At 38.8% G+C, this 25,024-nt stretch overlaps 1 protein-coding gene across 2 annotated transcripts in view; it reads right to left on the reverse strand.

The window, feature by feature from the left end:
* The window catches only part of LDAH (lipid droplet associated hydrolase), a 126,871-nt gene that overhangs the window by 93,223 nt on the left and 8,624 nt on the right, over positions 1-25,024 (reverse strand). Inside the window, exon 2 of one of the 2 annotated variants that reach the window (XM_075708172.1) lies at positions 18,068-18,226. In XM_075708172.1, coding sequence (XP_075564287.1) covers positions 18,068-18,226 — 159 coding nt within the window. Of the gene's footprint in view, positions 1-18,067; positions 18,227-25,024 lie in introns of those variants that run through there. The other variant, XM_075708171.1, reaches the window with a different exon arrangement.

Consider the following 25,024-nt stretch of genomic DNA (forward strand, 5'->3'; position numbering starts at 1 on the left):
ATATGTCTTTCACTCACATACTAGGCAATTCTTAGTTTGGATATCAACAGCAAAAGGCAGCAAGAGCAGTATTGTGTAAAAAGACATTCACTTTTTAAGACAAAGACATCCCAAAATAACACAAATGTATTACTGAAAGGGTATGACAGGAAAAAAACCCAAACACCTCACTAAAATTGTGTAAACTCCTTTAAATCAGTCTGATCGTAATAACAGAGGCTGAGCCATGTAAGTATTGATAGCAACAGAGAAGAATCAGAGCTGTAATCAAATTAGTACTTGTAGAAATGGTGCGCGGAGATAAAAGTGGGTTTATTCCACCTCTTCCCTTTCCATAGTGGGCATTTTCACTTTGTATTCTTTTACTTCAACCCTTTTGCTCTTCAGGTAACACACAGTAAGTTCATTGCTCTCCCAAGAGGCATCCTCTCAGGCCAGGGCTTCCAGAACGCAGCCTACTCGCCGCAGAGCAGCAGTGCCCCACGCGCCCAAAGCCACCTCCAGCACAGGCACCTGCGTAGGAGCTGATGCCACTGCTCACGCCAGTGACGATACATGGGCAGAGCAGGGAAGCCTTCCACTCCAGGTAATGTATCACACATGTTTCATCCCTCACTTACAGGTAAAAAGCGTCTCTGATGGTTTTTAAACCTTAATAAAATCACTGATCTTAAAACAACATTATTTTTACTAGAGTACTTGGATTAAAAAAAAAAAAAAAGAAAACACCAAACCCCACAGTATCAGTTATTATATGTCTGAGCATCTTTTTGTAAGCTTAACATTAAAGGAGATTTTTTTTTTAAAAAAAAAAAGTTGTTTATATAAACTCCAGAATGTGTGATCAAACTTTTGCAAACTGATTTCCAGAAAAACAATATAAAATTCACAGGGGTCACGCATTTGTACAACTGCACCACATTTTCATATGTCAAAAATATATAATATAGAGGTCCCTAGAGACAATAAAATCAAACCAGACATCACCTGTCAAGCTCCTTGGATTGATGTTACATAGAGGAAACCTGTCTTTCAGCAAGGTTGAAGATGAAAGTAGCAGCAATCCAAAATAAAGTGTGTCTTTTGTAGTACAAATGATCATGATGTTTTGGCACTACGCTTAGTCCTGGAATATAATGCAATTAGGTATTCTGAGATCAAGGAATCACAAAATTAATCTCAAAACTAGCCTTTTTTCTTTACATTTTTCTCTCCTTTAATAATGCAAAAGAAGGAAAGGGGGAGAAACGGCAACAGCTGTCTTAGACATTTTGGTGCTCTTTCTCATCATCAGCCAGGTGAACCTAACATCTAAATATTCTCAGGATTCAGTCATCAGCTGAAGAGCAGTAAGAGAAGTAAGAACTGCTTACGAACAGTGAGGCTTTGCATCAAATACTATACAAAGCTCAAGGCACTCTAATACTTTTTTTGGAGGAAAGGGGATTTTTATCCCGTGATCAGTGTGATGTGTATTTTAGTCAGGTAAAAGAGAAGATCCATAAATGCAAAAGCAACCCCCTTTCCCCACTCTTCATAAGCATCTGCTCATGGTAAAAGGCATTCTGAAGGGTCAGCTGTTAGAACTGCTACTGATACTTTAAAATGCCTTGAAGGGGTATGAATGAGAACCGCTGGCACACATGGAAAGGAAAATCAACAACAAAGATCTTAACGGCAAAGATTTCTATAGAGAATTCACCACGCGTTAAAGCAGCTATAAATTTATTCTTTATTGAACTTTCAATTTCAATGGAGTTATTCCAGATTCGCACAGACTTAAGTAAATGCAGATTAATACTCCCCGCTCTTGAAAGCTTGCATCTGCAAAATTTGTAAGTGGAAAATTTTTATCTCCTAATATAGCTCAAACTCGCATCTCTGCAACTTCAGTCATTTAATACATTTTTACTTTAGCTGCTGTCAAAATACTTGAAGGGGAGCAAACAAAAAACCTGAACACATGAAGATTTTTTTCATAGAACAGAGTTACAGTAACAGCTAATGGAAATAACTGGGGTTTAATATGCACAGCAGTCTGTTGTCAACAATATTTTGGGCTCATCTACTGCGGTGCAAATGTTGTTCCATTAAACTATTTTGTTTTATAGAAAAAGAACTACCAGGTTCATCACAAAGGCGCCCAAGCAATGTAGTGCTCATTTGTGCATTTTAGGGATTTCCCAGTACATCAAACCAAAACTGCCTATGTTCCTTCACTCAGCAACTAAGTGTCAAAAAATGGAAACCATAAGTAAATGCAGTGTTAACCTCCATGATTTGAAGGTTACTGCAGTTATTTGAATACCACATCAATCCTCAGACACCTCAGGGCACCTGAATCATTCATGCATGCCAGCAAATCTCACATTGCAGTCCTCTGAACCAAGAAGCACATCTTAACCAGTTACTCTCAACTGTGCTTAATTTTCAACAGTGTTTATGTTGTGTCAGAAGTCTTTTAAACAATAGCTGTAAATGGTGACTATAACAGGAAAAGACACAAAACTACTATACACTGTATATTAGCTTAATTTGCAAAAGATTTCTAAGCATTTCATGAGAAGAGTATGTCAAAGGGACAATTTGCACAGTGAATTAAAACACAGTGGGGCCACTTTATTTGGTGTACTCCTAAGTTTCAATAACCAAAGGACTCCCACCTTTTCTGTTCTTCTCCGTAACACACGGCATTTCATTCAGCTATTCTACATTAAGCACAAAGTCTTTCTATTTTTAATTTGAAGATGGGAATCCACTTCTTCCTTTTCTGAACTGTTCCACCCACAGCTAAAGCAAAACGGTGCAGAACGGCTGAACGTGCAGAGGTGTAACTTTGAGCTATATTATGAGGTAAATATTCTCCACCTACATATACTGCAGATACAGGCTTTCAAGAACTGAAACTACTCCTCTTTAATCATCCACATAGTTAAAAACATGAAAATTACTTATAAACATGCATTTGCCTGCCTTTCAAACACTTTGTTAATGCTTTTTCCATCAAATCAAGATTTTAAATACCAACCGCTTCCTTCTTATGAAGACAGCTAGCAGTGGAGAGAGAACAATTTGTACAAACTAAGTACCTGCCCCAGGATATCTGATAAATTATAACTTTTATCCTGATTTCACATGATTTCCTATACAAAGTGCCATAAAATCAAACTTGTCCTGTCATTTTAAAATGAAATACATACTAATATTTGAGATGTTGCACTTGCAGTTATTCAGACTCAGGAAGTTTAAACCTACATACAGTATGCCATCAGTGCAATGCAATCAGCTTAATTCTGAATGCAAAACAACAAACATATAATGCTCATTTAAAAAGTCACAGACCATAGCTATTCCCCACAAGCAACAACAGCTTTTGTGGCTTACAAATTGTCAAGCATTTTGAATTCTCCTGCAACAGAAAATATGAATGCAAAATGTAAACTGTAATTAAGCAAGCACTAGCATTAGATAACCCTGTGCAAAAATAATTCGCAGACTACTGAGGAATATAAAATGTAAACCACAACAGCAAAGTGTTTCAGGTTAGAAACAAAGATATGCATCAAAACATATAGGAAGAGCCTTCTGTCCAGAAAGGCGTAGGTCAAAAATATATACAGCTTGCTCAAATGAAATTGAGACTAAATCAAAAAATGAAAATAATTCTTAGCGGTTCTGGAAGGGATATCTAAATTGAAAAGGATTTATTTAAGCAGTCTATAGTAAATGCCAAGAGTGGTGGGGAGTGAAGGAGAAGAAATTTATATGTAGCTAAATCATCCCAAACATCCACGATGTTTCTTGCACCTGGTTTTGAAACAAGCTTTTGGGTTCTGTGCGATATTCCCCAGCGACAAGACGTGTCTCCAGGAGTCTGACCATCCGCGGGAGCAGTAGCTGGCGTTCGGCTGTGGTGCTTCGTGCACTTCCCTAGCAGTTGCTTTCTGTCTGCTCTGGGACCTCAGCAGGACCATAAAGAATAAAGCCAGCTACATGAATAGAAGCAGAGAAATACACAGCCAACAGTGGGTTTTTACAGAGAACTTTGAGGAACTGGAGAATATGCCAACAATTACCATGGGTTTAATTTTAGAAATAATTCACAGTTTTAGAAATAAGTATGTATACTGCAGTATTTACATGATAATCTCCTGCAACAAAACCAAACGCAGACTTTTTTTTTTTTTTTTTTTTTTTTAAATGAGCAGCCATAAATCAAATTTGAAATCCAGGGGCGCACAGCAGGACCACACAAAAATCATTTTTGTGGCAAGGATTCTCACTGCCTCTTTGCAGAGCTGCCAAAGCTCCCAGCTCCAGCTCAAAGAGCCCAAATGACAAGTTCCTCGCTCAGGGAAACTTAATCCGCCTTTGGCGTCTGACCAGCCACCATGGAAGAAGATGCAACTCCCCTATGTTAATGAACGGAAAGCAGCCCACGCAGATGTCAGAAGGATTTAAATGGAGCGTGTAAAAAACACAATGATGTTCTCACACTTTGGAGAAAACTGCAGAAACTGACACCGCAGCTGACGATTAGGCCTTAAAAGGAAACACAGAGGTTCCTCTGACATGAAAGGTCAAGGGTTTTCAAATAAAACATGTCAAATAACATTTAAATGTTCATCATAAAGTCACGTCAATTAAGCTTTCACCTGTTTGCACACCTAGGGGACTGGCATTCTTTGTGCTGTATTCCCTTTACAGTCCGCACACTAGGAGAGCAGCATCAGCCAAAGAGCAAACAATTACAAGGACATTATGCAGAAACACACGTGAAAACTCTGTTTGATCCTAACTCTGGAACCATGAATTTGGCTGGAAAGCACCTTAATATATTTGCTTGGGTTGTGAAAATAGGGAATCTCAGAAGGATTCAGCCAGGTGCCTGTAACACAGCTTATTAGAGAGGTTTTTCAAGAACACATTTTTTCCCATATATATATATGTATATACACACACACAGAGTTTTTAGCTTGATACAGCTATAAAACTTAACATATAGGATTTTATAATACACATTCTTTATTCGCATTTTGCAGAGCAAATAAGCTTGCCTGCTGTTCTCTAACAGGACAAATGTAGGTTCATGTACCTCTAAGGAAATCCCATGGACAGCCTGATAAACCTGAATTAACCGAACACAGCTGGTTGTGCCCAAGTGACAATTGCGCCTGAAGCCTGTGAATAAAAATTCCCAGCTAGAAATTGTGACAGGACAGCACGTGCCTCTCTTCTCGTATGAATGATTAACAGCATCTCTCCAGGCACCTAAGATACAAAGTCTGAAATCCTGACTTTGCCCACTGCAAACCTACTGGACTTTGTGATTAAGTGATATTGCAAGGGTTATAAAGTCCACAAGATGTATTTCAGTAGTTACCTCTAACGTCTCAACCAGGGAAGATAGGTACATAAATATAAAACAGCCTTGATTTTATTATTTTTTAATATGCTTGTAAACTAATGGTTCTTGGAAGGAAGTTGAGATTGAGATATAAAACTGAAAGAATGGAGTTCATAATGGAATAGTGAATTTTTCACTACATTTTTTAAAGGCAGAAACCAGGATTTTCTAGCGCTTAGAATTAAATAATTTTTGTTCCGTTTTCTCCACAGCAAATGAGAAATTAACACACCTAATTGAGTCTCCTGGTACACACCTACACATACAGAGTCTCTTAAGCATCTGCTTATGCAGATGAAGACAGATTTAACTACTTTTAACACCCCAGATGTGGTTGGTCTCTCTGACCCAATCTGTACTGCAGCCGATGCCGGCACAGAGGCTGCAGTGAGCTCTGCACTGGGTCTAGAATTCCTAGCGGGAATTTTTCAGTTGGCTTCAGGGGCTGAAGCAGAATTGGACCAGCAGAAAACAAACCTCCTTCTGAAAGAACAGGGCAGAACAAAGGAAGTGTGCAGAAGAGGAACATGAGACTCGGTGTCAAATGGGTTCACAAGGAAGCCTATGAAACACATCTGAATAACAACCCTGATGAGACAACATCAGCAGGAAAGAGACAAAGGCAAGAAAAATAAACAATTCAAAACGAAGATAACCACAAATTATTTGTTTTGTGCAGATAAACAGCTCTGCAGATTTGATCATTTTTGAATAATATACAAGGAGGAAGCAAACAATACATTCAAAAGGCACCAGAAAGTACATTTTCAAATCTGTATTTGTATCTGTATCAATTTTGTCTATGTATCAGTATCTATCTGTATCAGATTTGTCTATGCTGTACCATTGGTCAGAGTTACAAAAAGGCATAGCTTTGGGGGCTTTGGGGTTATTAGGTTTTTGGGTTTGTTTCTGGGTTTTAAGATAGTTTTTAGAATCAAATGACAGACGGGAAAAAAATAGCAATGGGGAACATAAAGACAGCTAATTTCAGAAAAATGACTGAAAATGTGTTTCTGCAATTTTTGTGTATCATGACTGTCAAGGGACTGTAATATTTGAAACAAACAGTCTAAGGTGATTTTGCAAACAAATTTTGCATTTGTGTTTGTAATCAGTTGTCAGAAACACAAGACAAAAGAACAACCTGTTCTGCATATGGATAAACCAAGATTTACCAATCCACAACCTCAGGAAAAATTCTTTGCATTGACATCACTGTATCTCTAATTGAGGAAAAAGGCCTCGTGGTTAGGCTATCAGTACTGGTCCTGAGTAGATGCTCCATGAAGACTTCAACCCAAACACTTCAGGCAAACGCTTTCCTCATTCATAAACACAAGTCACTTCACAAGCACAAATGTTTAGCCATTTAAGACCTATTGTGAAGAGCTGCTGGCTCGTTAAGAGAAGACGACTGCAATAACAGATATGAAAGATCTAAAACTTAGAGGTTGAAGGCAGTATGTAAGTACCTATTACTACATATTTATTTATTCTTATGGGAGTTTCTAAATCCATCAAGAATAACCAAGGATTGTTTTAAAAAATGTAAATCAGGACAATGATCAAAATCTTCCATCGTGCCCATACCAGCAAAACAAGACCAAGAGCAATGACTTTCTGCATTTTTGGCTCTACTGGTTTCCATAGATATTGAACATAATGGGTCAAATTTACTTCTACTATAGCTTCAATGATCCATAGGAGTTACTATTGGGATAGAAATGAGGCCATGTGTTAACTAGAATCTGAAAGGAGATAATTATTTTTTTATTATTTTCAGAGATAACTAGGTCAAAATATTTAATCTCAAGGCAAATTCACATCAGCTCAGGCACTTCTGGCAGCAGCTGCCAGAAAGGAAGAAGTACATTATACACTGGTGCTGTAGCTTTAAACATTTTAATTGCATTGTTTGTAAACGAGGCACATGGAAACACTAGATTTCCTTCATAGGTAGGTCCTTCAGTAGGTAATTTCTTCTTCCTCTCTGCCTCAGGCATCATATGAAGAGAAACAGATCCTTTTTTAAATGGTCAAATGAAGCAAAATACCCTAGAACACAACTTTTCCATAACTCCAGCCAACTCAAGCCTCTGCGTGTTGCAGGAGAGGGATCACTTCCTCTCCTGATTATGCTGCACGCAGCCAGGCAGGAAGGATCCATGCCGAAAATGACGCCTCATTAGCAGGAAGAGGACACCGAGAGAAGATTGCAGATTGAGAAACTTCAGCAAGTCACTTCAGTAAGTCACATCTGCCACCCAGATTTAGTGGAGAGAAATACTGTAAAGCACAGTTGGATGTTCAACCATTCTGTCATTACCCTGCCTCCTCAAACTTAACAAGCTCAAATGTGCCAAGCCCCCATCAGAGGTACTTCTGGAGCACTGGGAAATTCAACAAAAGTGGCATATTTCAAGCCTAGATCTGACATACAGGCTCCGCTTTGCATGAGGAAGTTTTTATTTTTAATGAAAGATTTTTTTTTCTTTTCTAAAGACAATGGAAGCTGGTGGGCTGACCCAGTAAACAAAGCACAACTGTCAGCATATTTTAAAATATTAGTCACAAACAAGTAGTCCATAAGCAGTAAAAATAATGGAGAGCAGTGTCCTAAGAATTGAATTTTCTGGTATATAATATTGGATAGAAGACACTTACACCTTTCCTTCAGGGGGTACTCTACCAGCATGTGTGTTTTCTAGCCAAACTCTCACTTTTTTGGTATAATTTTGAGTCCCCTGTCTCTCGCAAAAATTTAGGGAAAATTGACCGATGTATTCAAAGCTTTATGGGGGCTAAAAGTAGAAATCAAGTAGAAATCAAATAGGTACAGACAAATTAGTGTTAGAATAATATTCTCAGGAAGTCAAACTATTTAGCTCAGTGAAATAAAGGGGAGAGCCCTCAAAGAACCTTGGTGTGAGTCAAGACAGCACATCCCATTGACAAGTTCTCAAGCACTTGACTGAGAGAGATTTCATTATTCCCATTTTATAAATGAGAAATAAACAGACCAAATAATCTATGCATGAAAATTAAAGCTTTACTAATCACTAAGAACTCCACCAGTTAGCAGTACCTTATATGTATTGTCATCCGAGAAAATACATGGTCAGCTGAGACTGACCTCATATGAGACTGATCTCATAATTAAGCCATGAATATCCAGGCTAGAGATAAAGAAGTATCTAGAAAAGTTGGAAGAAGTGGCTTTGGAAGTATCAGGAAGATACGGTTGGGTGGAGAGGGTGCTTTTGCTCCTGTTCAACTGCAAATTTAAAAACCACGGTCATGTATAACATATCCCGTGGAAGCATGTGAATCAAAAGTGTTCTGCTGTGTTTATGTCTCACTGAAATAGAACGCTGTGCTCTTACTACCTCATCCGCTGATAAGACCACCTGTCATCACAGGGAAAGGGAAAAACATATTACCTTGCTCTGTGTAGACCCTTTTACCTGGATTGCTACACTACACAAACTTTGAACTCTACAGTGTAGTCTGTTCTCATTGATCGCTTTTGCATCACGTTATTTTTGATCAATTACTGAAGAGTAAGAAAGCTCCTTTCCCACTGTCAATTTTTTTATTTAGCCAAAAAAAAAAAAAATCAGAGCAATGTAAAAATACAAATTCTCCATGTCAAACTCTGAGAACTCAAGGTCAAATGCAAAGAGCTGGCAGCTTCATCCAGAGCTGCAGTGTAAACAAAAGCAGAATCCACAAGGGAGAGGCATTCTCAGTGAATCACTACCACCTGGTGTGACTGGTGGGGCACCAACTCCTTCCAGAAAAGTCTCAATACGAAGCATGTGAACCCACATACATGTGCTGTGAGTTGTGGACTGACACCATAATATAACAACAGAAAGTTCTGCAGCAAGTCCAGCTGAAAGAACTCCCACCTTCTCCCAAGTGTCATTCCCACCCCCCTACCATGGCTCACCAGCCCCGGAATTACACTGGCACAACTCTGTGGGGCCATGCTGTGAACCCAAACAGGGAACTGTTCCAGCTTTAAAAGGACCCCAGAAATAAATGTATGTATGTATTTAATTCACAGCGTGATGTCTCAAACTATTGTTCTGGCATAAGCGAGGGCTGGAGTGGCACAGTGTGGTGGGAACAGGAATACCTTATGCCAGTATTGTTGACAAACATTTTGGGTTGTGAAATAATGGCCTTTGGAAGTTTTAAGTGCTCCGAGAACCAAGCTCTTCAATGTCCAGTGCCTGGTGCGTTTTAATACACACTCTACAGTTTCTAACTTCCACACTAAAGTGGGCAATGTTTGCTTTATACCTTTACTTGATGGTTCTAAAAGCTGCCTGAAGGCAAGAGCTCTATGAATAGCCTGCCACCCAGTCTCCTTACAGGCTGCCCAAATCCAAACAGAGGTTCAATTACTTAAGTCTCACTTGCTAATAAAGCAGGGAATGGTAGAGACTTTCCAGGAAGACTCCAATTACGTGAAGTTGATCACGTAAGGTCATGACACAGACAGGTGGGATACAGGGAAAGACTCTCTTGAAAATTTAGGAACACCAGCTAGCTTTCCCAGAGCCAGCCAGAAGAGCAGCCCAGCAGGCAAGCAATAAATTCAAAGCATCAAGTGGTTACGTCAAGTCCTATGCTTTAGTTGTGCAGGAGAGGCCATGATAAAAGAGCACAGCATTTCTTTCCCTCTCTCCATGAAAGTATTCACTGCCACTCTCTCCTGGCTAACTCGGAGTCAGGCATGATGTTCTACAGTGAATACTCTGCTCAAGCTGATTTAGTCCTGAAGATTGTTATCATTTCAAGCACTGCAAATACCAGAGAATAGATTAACGCTACTGCTAAGCTAACACATAAAAGAACCACCTTTCTTAAAAGAAAGAAATAGAGTGAGCACCTGTGTAGACAGAGAGAGGGGATCCTGCCCAGCTGTTTGGATATAAACATCTACCTCAGGACAGAATTTTAGATGCAAAATTGAGACTTTTTTGATTCCTGCTGATTAGCTGCATGTGACTCAAGTGTGCCAGCTGGACTAGATGCCATTCTAAGCTGCATAATCATCCACATGCCTTGTCAAGGGAGCCAAAACTCCAACCAAACAAGGTTCTTAAGTTGATTCTCTGGACCAGGTGTGTTAAATAGCATCACCTTCATTTTTGAGCACTCAAATTTCCCTTCTTCTCTGCTCCATTGCTTCAGCTGAGGATGGACAATAGCAGCATTGCTCTGCTTGGGGAGGTACGGTCAAAATAAGTACAGGTAATAGAACCCGTGCAACTTGTATCTTTCACTAGTAGAGGTGAGTGTAGATAAATACAAAGCGCAGAGTTAATATGATGGAAAATACGCATCCACACAGGAAACAGCTTTTCCACCTCAACTTCAGGTCATCAAAACTATGTGATACAGGATTAAGCAAAATAAAGTGCAAGTTAGTGCGTATACAGCAGTCCTACATAGAGGGTAATTTTGAAATAAGCTATGACTTTCATCTAAAAATTCTCATTGCATCTAAGAGGATTACTTAATTCAAACCACCAAAATCCAAAAGTTAAATGAATGATTCCTTTAATAAACACCTGAAGTACTTATGTGATTAGTTATTTTCCTTTATGTCCTTTGGGTATTTACTGCTGTACAATCAGAAGATGATATATGCCCTGGCACAAGAATTTCACACAATCAGTAAGAGTGGAGCTGCCCACGGAGTTGGTCAATGATTTAAACATTCCAGGAGAGGAAGTATTTGTTGTCTCACTCTAGGCAGCTACGCTTCTATTGTTAATTTATTTAATCAGTGTTAGCTAATTGTAACTGGAGCTAGCTTAGAGACTTGGGTGATAGATTACGTAAATTTTGCAAATGTGAACCAAGAAGATTTGTTTGGTGGTTTGGTACACAATTTGTGAGGATGACTGAGCATCTGTTGAAAAGCAACGCGGTGGAAATGCTGGGAACAAAAGCCACAGCACGCCAATCCTTATATTCTCTGCTCTAATTAGACTTCCTTTATTTCACTCCTCCTAACGCAAGTAAAAGGCATTTTTATGATCCTCAACAGCCAACATAACCAATTAATGACTGTCACATGAATGGTCTTATAAAACTACTAATTTTTTTGTGATACACATACAGTAGAGAAACAGTCAGTGCTTACTTATGCATTCAGATGGTACCCTGAAGCCTGCTAGTACATGGTATAGATGGCTATTACAGCAATAAGCTTTCCAAAAAACACTATATTTTTTCTAATCTTTAAAACAGCTCCCTCTTCTGGCATACTCTTTCCATACTACGTTTAAGTACCATACTTCATTCCTTATCAATTTTTAATTCTATTTGGTTCCTAACACTCAACAAACCCAATTTCATTGTTAAGGCATTTACTGCACAGTATGGCTGTGAAGGCAAGGAGAGGGTACCTTAAATTACAGCTCTTGAAAGACTGGCTAATTCTAATCAAGGATTTATCTAAGATTATCCATATACTTATCTTTATTACCTTTTGACAGTACCCCAAAATCAATCCAGATCAGAATCCACACCTGGACAAGAAGGCTGGATGGCCAGTCCCTGGGTCACATTCACAGGATCACTGAAGTTGGAAGGGATCACCTGAGATCTCCTAGCCCACCCACTGCTCATGCAGGGTCAGCTAGCGCAGGTTGCCCAGGTCCCCACCCAGTCAAGTTTTGATTATCTCCACAGCTAGAGACTTCACAACATCTCAGGGCAACCTAACCTCCTAGTACACAGAAATGCTCATGGCAGTGCGCATCCTTAGCTACTGATTACACGAAGTACATAGGAATTTATGCTCCTTACTTTAGCCTCTTAAATATTAAGAGGCTTAATATTAGACTGGATGAAATTGGGCCTTAGAGTCCCTTTCTGAACTAGGTGACATGGACCTAGCCTGACGGGGTGGGGGGGACGGACGGGGGACTGACCATGACACACAGCAGACGGACCCAAAACAAAAAAACAAAACCAAACCAACAACCCCCTAAAAAAAAGCCAACAAAGCAAACCATAGCAGAGCTCTCATAACCAGGCTGATAGTGACAAAACTGCAGAGGTAAAAGATGAGGTGAGGCTGGACAGACATTTTTTCCTACCGCTGATGCTCTGGCACTATTCAGTCAAAAAATCCCAAACCACAAAACCAGAAAGAAGAAAAAAGCAGACTGCCTGATGCATTCAGATAGAACAGGTTCTCCCCTTTGTTCACAGAATTATTGCTGGAGCTCATTCAGTGACTGTGAGCACAAAGCATATGGAGCAGAACATGACCCAGAATCCAGAAGTCCCCTTACGCAGGAGGTACAAGGTCATCTTTCCTCTTAACTGGGCTGTCCATTGCCAGCAGCATTCCCCCTTCCTCCAGTTGTATTTCAAAGGCAAACAGTGAACATTACTGTGCCCTGGGGGAGGAGACACTGGCTGCTGACTTAAAAAGTAATGTCTGAGAAGACAGAAGTACCTTCCTTAGGTAACTCGGTGGTGTCTACTCCAAAATCAGATTTTGCTTCACAAACAGTTCTGATCTATCTTCTTTTTATTGATTTAATCACACCTTAAGTATCAAGATTCACATACAGGATTCTGGATTACATTCTGGCCAAGGTTGCCTGAAGCTACATACTGCAACTTAATCTGCCAATACTATGAGTCTTTACTAGATCCAATGCAGTTCTTGCAAATGAATGGTTTTGGTTTTAGCATACAGATTACATACCAACAAGCACATTTAATGACATAAATTTTATATAAATTGAAGCACATTCTAAAACCAAATTAAAGAGAATTGGAGTAAACATGCTTTACACAGTTTGCAGAATGAGGAAATAGATTCTTTCATTAAGCAAACCCCTTGGTCTTGGTGGTGACAGTAGACCTCTGAAGAACCACTCATTCCAGTGATGAGCAGAGGGAATGATTAATGACTTAAAAAAACCCAACTGGTTTAGTGGGAGCCAAAAACCCCAAATACAAAGGAACTAAGCTTCAGGGTTATACAATTAGTTTTAGTGCAAAATGTTATTATATAGTGATTCTTAACATAACTTTTCTTATGCAAATGTTGAGGGTGATGATTGTTAAATATCAAAACAAGTGAAGACAAAGCCAGATAATGTATTGAAAGCTTTTCAGAGTTGTTACATTACAGTCAAAAATAGAACTTCAAAGACTTTAAAGCTAACAGGAAGTCTCACTTCAAGGGACAACACATTAAAGACTTGTCATAATTCAGGCAAATTGTTTGCACTATTTTCACTGCTAAAAAATAGTTAAGAAGTCTTTAAGTGACAACAGTCTTGTTGAAGTAAGTACACATAACTATCCCTAGAAAAAGATCAGAATCCAAGTCCCCACTTTCTGTTCTGCAGAAAGCCATAAGCCACTCTTGATTCAGAGGATTAGCTCAGGAGATTAAGTCTTTATACTTAAAAAAAAAAAAGTGTCTGGTTAAGTCCTCATAGGCCTTAATCATCACCAAGTCACTGCACGAGTTGGTAAAACAATAAGATGATCCAACAGCCCAGCAGCAATCCAACTGCAAGCAGGCAGATCAAGAAACTTGGCAAGCATAGGGAGTACTCTGCATGCATGCCAAAGAACTCAATTCTGAAATGATTTCTGTATATTAATGAACAAAATTTGTGTAGCATGCTTTACCACAAAAAATATTATTTACATGATACATTATCAACCATGAACTAAGTTTCCCAAGTACAAGATTGCAAATAACAAAGTTGCATCATTTACAGAAATGGTAACAAAAATTACAAAGCCTGGAATGAAGGTACTGCAATGCACTCCTGCAATGAAATGTAAGAAAAACTTGATGAGCAGCAAAACTATGAGCTAAACAGCATGGTGGTTTTAAAGTTTGTACTGTATTTATTTACAAAGTTAAATGTTTCATAAATACAGAGACACAAATAGACAGATACTCTTAAAACAGTAAAAAAAATATTCCATTACACTTTGTGGATCCTGGTTTCCAATGAACCCAATGTTAAATATTGCTGTAGTAGATTTTATACTTCACTGCTAATTTTACACTAAACAAACACTGCAAAAGGGAAAATAGACCTTTATGACACAAGAGGAAAAGAAGTAATTCCTGTCCTTTCCATAACGCCTACATTTCCAGAAAACCATGGCCCTGATCCTTCAACTGTACACAATTTTATTTTACTCTCATGAGTAAATCTCATCGATTTTAATAGAAAAGAATTCATATTAAGCAAGGCAAACAAGTACACACATATATTCCTGACTGAGGAAAAATTGGGTCTTTTACGCAGTAATTACTTCAGTAAACACATTATTACTCCTATACAAAGATTTTGCTTACACAAGGCAAAAATGTTACAGAACAAAAAAGCGCACATTAAACATTTCAACTAATATAGTAAAACTTTATTCAAATGATAAGTTTACACAGACTGCCATCAATAAAAACATTAACTTGTTGTAGTTAAATGAGATTGAACTCTGCTGCACATTCTGTATTCCAACTGCTTCAAGCACAGTGAGCTATCAGTCCTCAGGAGGCAGAATCCTGCCTCATTTAAATCATAGAATCATAGAATCGTCTAGGTTGGAAAAGACCTTTAAGATCATCCAGTCCAACCATTAATCTAACACTACCAAGCCCACCTAAACCAATCAAGGGCAGACTAGACTAAACCATATCCCGAAGTGCCACATCTACCCATTTTTTGAACACTTCCAGGGATGGTGACTCCACCACCTCTCTGGGCAGCCTGTTCCAATACTTGACCACCCTTTCCGTAAAGAAATTTTTCCTAATTTCCAATCTAAACCTCCCCTGGCACAGCTTGAGCCCATTTCCTCTCGTCCTATCGCTAGCTACATGGGAGAAGAGACCAACACCCACCTCACTACAACCTCCTTTCAGGTAGTTGTAGAGAGCGATAAGGTCTCCCCTCAGACTCCTCTTCTCCAGGCTAAACAACCCCAGTTCCCTCAACCACTCCTCATAAGACTTGTTCTCCATACCCTTCACCAGCCTTGTTGCCCGTCTCTGAACACGCTCCGGGAATCTTGCCATTGGTTTCAGAGTAGAAGAATGTTTTGGAGTCAGCTTCCTCCCCCTCTCCCCTTTTTTAAAAAGTAAGTCAGACCAGAAAGAAATCCTCCCTATTATGAAGAAATGTGACTAAAAAACAAAAAGAAAATTTATTCTCAAATCTCTTGCAACAATTAGATTCCAACAGAAGGTGAGAATTTTAACATCTTTCTCTTCTATATGCACCCACCAACCCCATTTTGTTTGATTACATATAAACAAAATCATATGCATGAATTTCCTTAAGACTGGAAAAGTATGCACCAGAGCAGTTCAATACACAGAACAAGGTATCACAGGCAGTAGGACTAACCATGCTTAGTTCAGATCACTGAAGCTTGGCTGTGCATACTCTTCTTTTTGAGTAAGAGTTGCCCTTCTCTGGGTATTTCTTTCCTTGACCTGTACCAAGCTATGATTTTGCCCCCCTCTATTTAATTCCATAAAGAATCTCAACTAGGGATACATGCCTTTCAAGTGTGAAAATTGCTGGACTCCAGAAGAGCTCTGCATTTCATGCTTGGGAAGTTGCAAAAGCATGAGGGGAATGCTATCTAATCCTAACTGTTTAGGTACACGAACATGTTGCCAGATGACCCAAATGTCCGGATCTCTCCTAAGGCTGTATTTTTGTGTTGGCAGACAGAATTTCCCTTGAAGGCTAAAAATGAGGCGTATACAGTAGGAAAAAAAACATTTGATTTATGAGAAGCAAAACTGCATTATGTTATGCCAGGTCGTAGTCAGCTCCCTGCAAGCCACAGCAAGGAACTTGGGTAACTTGATTCACTACTGAATTCGGGTATCTAAAATGAAGATAGCATTATTGTGGTTGCTGTGTTTTTTAATTGTTTTCTCAGTGAGAGAACTTCCAGTTTGTTATCAACATAATTCTGAAATAAGAGCAAAACCATAAATCAGCTGCTTGCAAAAGCTTGCAGACCATGACAGAAACACTGAATATTTCACTGGTATCTATTTCCGGATACCTATCTAGTCAACATAAGATGTTATTTTCTTGCACATTTTCTTGCATTAAAAGTATCCTGTGAATATAGAGCCCATAAAGTCTGTGTGACTTGGTATATTTCGAGCAGAATAACCTACATGCCTTGCAGAGGTACCTTGCCTTGGATGCTAATGTTTGACTTTTGTGCTCTTCCCCTACAAATCTTTCTACTGATATAAGTTAGCTTTACAGATTTACCCTAGTTACAGGCTCTACCACCAACCCAAACACAAGGGTATCACAACCTGAAAGCAGATGAAAACTCCAGAACTTGGGGGAAAAAGAGACACTTAACTGTTCATTTAAGCCTTCCAAAAATGCCTTAACAAGAAGAAAGCAGCAACTGAAAAGCATCAAATCAGGCTTGTACCTCCAGAAAACTGTTTGACAATTTTGATCCATACAGATAGTCCTTTACTGAAAAGTTACACTATACGGTATCTGGGTTAAACAGTTGTTCCCACAAAACAGTAGCAAGTTGTAATCATAGGAGGCTTATTTCTTCTTTTCAGTTAAGGAAAGAATTTAAACTTCACTGTCACTGGGTTAAAAGTTACACTATTATCCAACTCCAGAAGGCAACAGCATAAAATCACGGTGCCCAAAGAAACTAACATAAAATATTCCACGGGGCTTCCAAAACCTTGCAAAAAAACCTGAAAAATGAAACCTGTGCTCTCATTTCACCACTAAGTAAGGCCCAAGCCACACACTGGCCCATAAACAGCAACAAAGTATACTTAACAGAAACAGTAAGCCAAATATCTGGATCATCAGAAGAGTCATCAGTTGCACCACTAATTTTGGGGAAGTAACAATAGTATCCAAAACATTCAAATAAACTATAGGAAGTGTTAGAAATCTGCAAACTCTAAGGCAATGAAAAAGTCACAATATCTATGCTTGAGTGGGCTCAAGCGCTACTTTTGCTAATGGCAGAACTCCTACAGTTCATAGTCAGACTTCAATGAATTTAGGAATTCTCCATTAATTTTAACATATGCTAAATGAAAGTTTAAAGCTTTCATTTGAAGATTGCCAGATTTAAATATAACTCAGAACTACACAATGCTTATTGAGTTCAAGAAGCTTATCATAAAAAATCATGTGCAAAAGTTAAGAAACATTTACTGTAAAAAAGATAACCTTAAAAAACTATTGTATCCAGAATTTTCCCTCAAATACTGTAACATTCATCTTTCAGTTGGCACACAGCTGACATTGCAGTAGCACTTTAATGTGCAAGAAATAAATGGAAAGAGACCAATGGGAAAAAAACTGCAATGCTGTCAGCAAACCACCACCACAGAGTAAATGAGTGAGATATCCTAATTTCTCAGTTTTATCTTATGGCACGATTATGAATACAGATAGCAGTAGTAATCAAATATAACAAAGAAATTTCATCATTGCAATACTATTGATTTTTTGCTCATATGCAGGAGCCAAACTCTACCACTTATCTAGTGAGATTTTTGAAGTTGATCATACCCTTTCCAATCATCGCATTTCTAGACTTAAAACAAAAGACGACGCTTACCAGGAATAATCATGAATAAGAGCCTGGGTAGATTTTTACTTTCATCTTTTGAGAGGTCTTTCCAGGGCCCACACTTTAAGACATGGGTAGCCGCTCCACAACAGTAGATAAATTCTTCATGTAATGGGACTGGCTCTTCTGATGCTGACCTCATGTTTGCTGTTAGACAGAATAAGATACTGTTATAACAGATCACCCAATATTTACATAGGTGGCTCTCTGCTATTATACCTTCACATAGAATAATTGTAAAAAAATGCAAACCACCCTCCCCAAACAGCGGTCATCTCCAGTAAACAGAGGCCAAATTCAATATTTAATGTTTGAATAGATTGTAGAAGCTGATACATGTTATTACTATATGAGAGAAGGCATCTTTCAGTTTTTGTCACAATATATGGTAATGGATTGGACAATAAGATCTGTTCTACCTTACAGGCAAATAACTTTAAATGTCTTATTCACACTGTCCACTGAAAAGATTCAGCTGAAACCTATTTGAAGGCAAGCAAAAGAAAAAATACCAAAGAAACAGAACTACTGCATGAATGCCTTCACAAGTCCTGTGCACCTCAACTACAGGAGCACAGCATCACTTAAAAACAGCCACCAAAAAAACCCCCCAAAACAAACAGCCAGAATAAAACCCAAAAGAAAATACCAGAGGCCAAAAGGAACATGCTAATTACTAGACTGCCTTCCAGCACTAGGTGGGGTCATCTAAAATTATGTTCTGTGCAGCAGAACTCCAGAAATTTTCAAAGGATTAAAGGAGGAATCTTTGTCAAAGCTAATCAAGATTTGATCAATGCAGGCAAATATTTATATGCTCACCTTTATAACTTTTCTTAAATTATTTGATTATCTGAATGCCAAATGAACAAGGCATGTTCATCAGTTCATGTATTTATCATACATGAAATCATTAATAGGCTATCACTTTGCAAGTGGCTGATTGACCAAACTCCCCTTAATCTTTTCTTCAGTAAAAAAGCTACTTCATCGACTACTTATGAATTAAAATGTCAACAAGATGAACCATGATATACACAAGCATCTGCCAAAATAACCATTTATCATTTGCAGCTACAGGTGCAGCACCAAATGAAGAGTCAGAAGCCTGCCCTTGTTGGAGTATGATCACACACATGCACCACTTGGAACAGAGCCCAGTGCTTGGTAAGCCCCCTGTTTGAATCAACTTCAAGGGCTATTTAAACCCTACAAAATATTTCCAGTCTTATAAAAACCACATTTCAGGCTTCTGAAGCAACATATCTGGCTTAAACAGAGTTGAAAAACTTGGTTAAATTCTTACAGGAATGACTATGCATTCTTTATTCAATACATGACCATCTATAATGGAAAAGGCTGTGCAACTTACCTGTTTCCAATTTAATTGAATTGTAATTCAAGTCACACACAAGGGGGAAAAAAAAGATAAAGTCTAATGACTAATCTAAAAGATTAGTCTTTAGTGTGTCTACCTAGTACACCCTGAAAGTTGACTGAAATATGTTATGTTATACAGCAGGCAAGAAGTCCCAAGATTACAGGCCAGCAATTCTCAAAAGGAACTCTCAAAGACTTCATGTGCAGCCACTGCAGGAAAAAACTTTTTAGTATGCCTCATCTTGAAATTAACAGACAAAAGTGCAATCACACTTAATGTTATTTAAGAAGATGATCTTTCCCAAGTTCCAAAGCCACTATTTCATGTACAACTTACATAGCAGCAATGCATCAGCACATGGAATTAGGATAAATAATTCAAACAAAATGAGAATATGATCAAATAAGAAGCAACAAAAAAGTAACATTACAATAAAACTAGATATCGTTGTATACTACCATGATCTTTAAAACACCAAAAGCATCTAGTTAAGGATAACATTAGGCCTTTCAAATGTTTTTGCTCAGTGAAAAAGGACCATTCATTTTTGAGTACAAATTCTACTTCCTAATCAGGTTGTGAAGTTTTAGGCACGTAAACCAGAAGCCTAAGATCTACAAAGTTTGCAGGACCATGAGGTGGGGGGCACTACCTTCACAGCCACTGGAAAATTCTCAGTGCTACACAGCTGGAAAGGAACAGATCGAAATGAAGATGTGACCTGAAGATAAACAACAGGCAATGCAGAAGAGACAAATAATGCTTTATTTGAACTAACAAGAAGTACCTTGAAAAAAATCCAGTATAATGCAAGCAGAAAATGCTTCTGGAGGGGAGGGAGAAGTGTTGTTTAATACTTTGATTTAGCACAATTCTCTGGATGAAGCTTTTTTCCCCCACCTTCGTACTTCACCCCCTGAAAATGTTCACTTAATGCCAAAGGAGACATCTCTACTACTTCATTATTCTCGATGTTATTGTCTTTAACTTACAGTGACTGGAACATAAGTAATTCAAGTGAATATTGTCAAACTATAATAAGGTATATTTTGCAATGCATCATTCCTGCTTTTATTTCTTCATTATTTGAAGCTGAAAGAAGTCAAGAGCAGCTCTGACAAAGAAACCCAGTTACATCAACAACCAAAGTAAACATTTAGCTTGTCATCCCTTTTCTGAGGTGCTTACAATCCAAGAAGAAAAAGTAACAAGTCCTTACCCAAGAAAGTAGGTTTTATACAAAGTTTCTGATCATGAACCAATAAAATCAGTTGTAAAGTTTCATTTTGAACTGACTTCACTGAACAACTCCAAATAGAAATCCCACTCACAACTCTTCATTCACAAGTAGCATTTGCAACACAAGGTCATAAATTAAGCAATGAAAAAAGGAAGCTCAGCAATACATTTTGGAGTGTAGTGGTAGGCTTTTCAGGTTCACACAGACTCCTGTAGTAGCTTTGGTCCAGTTTTTAACTTATCTTAACTTCTAATTTCTAATATGCACAATGTTGCAGTACCTGAAAGCAAGACTGCATACTAGAGAAGAAAAGGTTTTCTGAAAACCTGCCCATCTGAGAGAATCCCCAAAGGTTTCTTAGTACTAACTCTACATAATATCCAAGGGATTTTTATTTATTTACTGTTGAGTTTTTAATTTGTAACTTTATGGCCTTTTGTAATAGAAATGGACTAAAGAGAAAAAACAGAGAAAAGACAGTGAATATACTCCTAGGATACTATTCAAACCTGTTTTGCAATGAAATTAGTAATACCCAAAAATACCTCCGTATCTCCTTCCCTCTTCATAAATGAAGTTTTGAAGAACAGTATTTCCATTATAGCCATCTATCTTTGGCATGAATTGCCTGCATTTCCCCTAGAAATATCTTAAGATGGCCTATCAATTTCCAAGCACATTTAATAGGCAGAGGTCTCAAGATGAGACTGCTACCAGCTCAGTCAGCTGGCAGAGAGGGCACGGTTTGTGCCACAGCTCTAAGAAAGCTGAGGAGAAGACAGAATCACAAACTTGACCGGTGGGAGTTCATACGAGTCATCACAGAAGAAAGTAATAGAGCGAGAGAAAGAGATGCAACTATGTGGGACATCAGGCCTTACTACATGCAATATTTTCTTCCTTCTCTCCAACCCCTGCCCATAAACTCTCTAAACACACGTGGAAAAATATTACAAGACAGGCAGCTTCTGTCAACAGTACTTAATCTAGTAACAAAACTTTTGCTAGAATACATAAACATAGGCTTTGACTTACAGGGTAGGACTTTAGCCCTAGATTAACATGCCCTTAATGTAGGTGCCTACCTGAAAGCAAACTCCTATCACAGGATACAAAGATCTAGGCAAGAGTAGATGGCCTGATTAGTGAATAACCATAGGACCAGCCACTAGGTTTCTACCTCAGGATGAGACAAATCATCCCCTAGTTAGCAAAGCCTATAATGAGAACTTAGACATACACTTGCACTTACAAACCAACACATATACTTAGATGTCTTACTGCTGATCTGGACTCCACCTGCTGTTGTTGTTTCAGATAAGAATATTTGGAAACAGTTAACCACAAGGAGCAGATTACTTCTGCCAAATGACTAAGTTTCTTTATATTCATCTTTGGTTCAACTGACTCCAAAGTAAAATGCTGATAGTAAAACTAAGTTTCCTTCGCACACATTGTGCTTAATTATTTATGCAGCTGTCCTGATAGCATATTAACTGCTCCATCCTACACTATTACTTGGACTTGACATTTTATTTGAAAGATAACTTGGGAATAACAAAATTTGATCTGCATCTAAAATAGTATTTAATGCAAGAATTGTCACAAACTCAGTCTAGCACTGCATAATGTAACCAAAGTTAGTCGATTGAGATTTGGCCTACAAACTATCCAATCACAAGACAGGACAAACAGGTTGGTGTAACCAATCTGAAGAACAATGCTGAAGCAAGAGATGCAACGGTAATCACAAGGGCAAAGATGAGTTGCATGAAACGGTGGTGGAACCAAAGTAAAGGAGAAAAGACCACTGAAGCAGATTTGACATATGAGATCCCACAAAGCCATAAGAAATACATCCCAGGGTGCCCATGGCCAGGGTTATCATGAGACACTCTATCCTTTTTGATATGTCACGATGACTGGGGGAAGTGCCCGAAAACTGCAACAAGGCACACATTCATGCACCTGTTCAAGATGGAGTGTGCAGGGAGCTATAGGCCAGTCAGCCTCATCTCAGTTCTCAGAAAGCTATCAAAGAAAATCCCCCCCAAAGTTGTACCCAAGCACGTGAAAGCAACTGGGAGCACACCCTGCATGGATTTGGCAGGGGCACATTGTGCTTGAATAACCTCATTGTCTTCTATGATGAGATGAATGGCTCAGTGGATGAGGGAAGAATACTAGATGCTGTTTAGCTTAACTTGAGCAAGGCTTTCTACATCTCCCATAGTATTCTTACAGCTAAACTGGTGAGATATGGACAAAGTGGACTATAAGGTGCTCTTGGGGAAAAAAGAAGGGGGGAAAAAAAACCTAAACACACACAAAAAAACCCCTAACCACAACACAAAACCCCCATTAACTTACCAGCAATGTCCTTCAAGGATCAATATTGTGCCAATACTGTTCAATGTCTTCATTAAATACCCAGACAATGGTACAGTATGCACTCTCAGCATTGTGCATAATACCAGATTGAGAGGGGGAGGAGGACACATCAGCTGAAACACTGGAGGGCAGGGGTGCTATCCAAATGGACCTCAACAGGATGGAAAAACAGGAACCACATGAAATCCAAGGGCAAATGGAAAGTCCTGCACCTAGAGTTCAGTAACCCAAGGCAGCAACACAGGCTGGGGGCTTGAAGGCCAGGAAGTGGCTTTGCAAAAAAGACACTAGTGGATAACAAGTTGAAAATTAGTCAGTAGTGTGCCCTTGCAACCATGAAGGCCAAGTGTATACAAGGCTGCATTAGTAGGAGTAGCCAGCAAGTTAAGGGATGTGATTATCTTCCTCTGCTTGGCACCGGAGAGACTGCATCTGGAGTACTGTGTCCAGTTTTGGACTCCTCAGTATAAGCAAGGCATCAACATATTGTAGAGAGTCAGTTATATGACATGGATGCTGAAGCATGTGATATATGTCCAAAGGACAAGGACCAACAGCCAAAAGCTGCAATGAAGGAAATTCCAATGACAACGAGGTTTCCTCACATGCACAATGAGGATTATTAAGTAATGGAAGAAGTTGCCCAGAGATGTTGTGGAATCTCCAACCTTGGCGATATACAATGCTTGACTGGGCAATGCTTTCAGCTACCTGACCTAGTTTGCCCTTTTTGAGAAAGGGGCTGGACTACAGCTTAGGGATGACCTACAGAAGTTGGATGTATGTAAATTCATGAGACTGAACTAGATACACCTGAAAGTGCCAGAAGAATTGGTTGATGTAATTGCAAGGATGCTGCTTATCAAAGAACCACAGTAAATCAGGGGACCTCTTGATGGCTGGGGGGAGGGGGAAAAAAATCTAAAATCATAGCCATTTTCAATCAAGAAAGGTAAGGAGGAGCACCCAAGGCTGATCTGGCTCAGCTGAGCCCTCAGAAAAAATCACGGGAGCATGTATTCTTCTAATCACACAAAGGAAAAGATGGTAATCCAGAATAGGAAACCAATTTCCCAATGGCAAATCATGCTCAAGCAATGTGATTGCCTTCAATAATAAAACACCTGGCTACAAGAATAAAAAAAAAGAAAGACGTAGATGTAATGCACATTGCCTTATTAAGACTTTTGGCACCATCTCCCACTGCATTCTCCTTTCCAGGCTAAGGAAATGCAGGCTGAATAAACTGACTGGCATAGTTTGAAAACTAACTGAACAAGCTTAAAAGCTAGTCTACTGGCTGTCAGCTGAATGTCAAACAAGTCAAGTAATCTTGGGTCAATACTGGAGCCTATAAAGCTCAACATTTTCATCAGAAACCTAGGTGAGACAAAAAATGCTAACAATGCTAAATCATCTGGGATGGTGGATACAGCTGGAGCAGAGCTTCAACCTTCAGAGTTGTTTCCTTGATAACCTGAAGGACTGGACCAACAAATCCCTTATGATGCTCAAATCCCTTATGAGCATGTGACCTCTAAGGAAAAGCTTTACGAACTGTGCTTTTTTAGTCTGCCAAGAAGAGGATAAGCTGTAATCACATAGCAACCTAGAGCTATTTGAAAGAGACCTGCAAAGATAGCATAGCCAAACTTCTCTTTGCGATGGCAGATGGTAAAACAAGAGGCAACAGCCACAAGTTGTGTCTTGACACTTTAAGACATTACAAAAAAATTCTTTACTAGGAAAGCAATGGAAGATTAGTAGGAAGGCAATGGACCCTCTTTTCTTGAAGGTTTTTAAGACTCAGCTGGACAAAACAATAATTTGGGTCTGAACAGAAGGATGGACTAAATTTTCTCCAGAGTTTTCTATAAATCAACAGTTTACAATTCTTATGGCCCTAAAACACCAGAAGATGATAAAGGGTGAG

The sequence above is a fragment of the Pelecanus crispus genome, chromosome 3 (genome assembly GCF_030463565.1).
Source record: "Pelecanus crispus isolate bPelCri1 chromosome 3, bPelCri1.pri, whole genome shotgun sequence".
Taxonomy (NCBI): domain Eukaryota; kingdom Metazoa; phylum Chordata; class Aves; order Pelecaniformes; family Pelecanidae; genus Pelecanus; species Pelecanus crispus.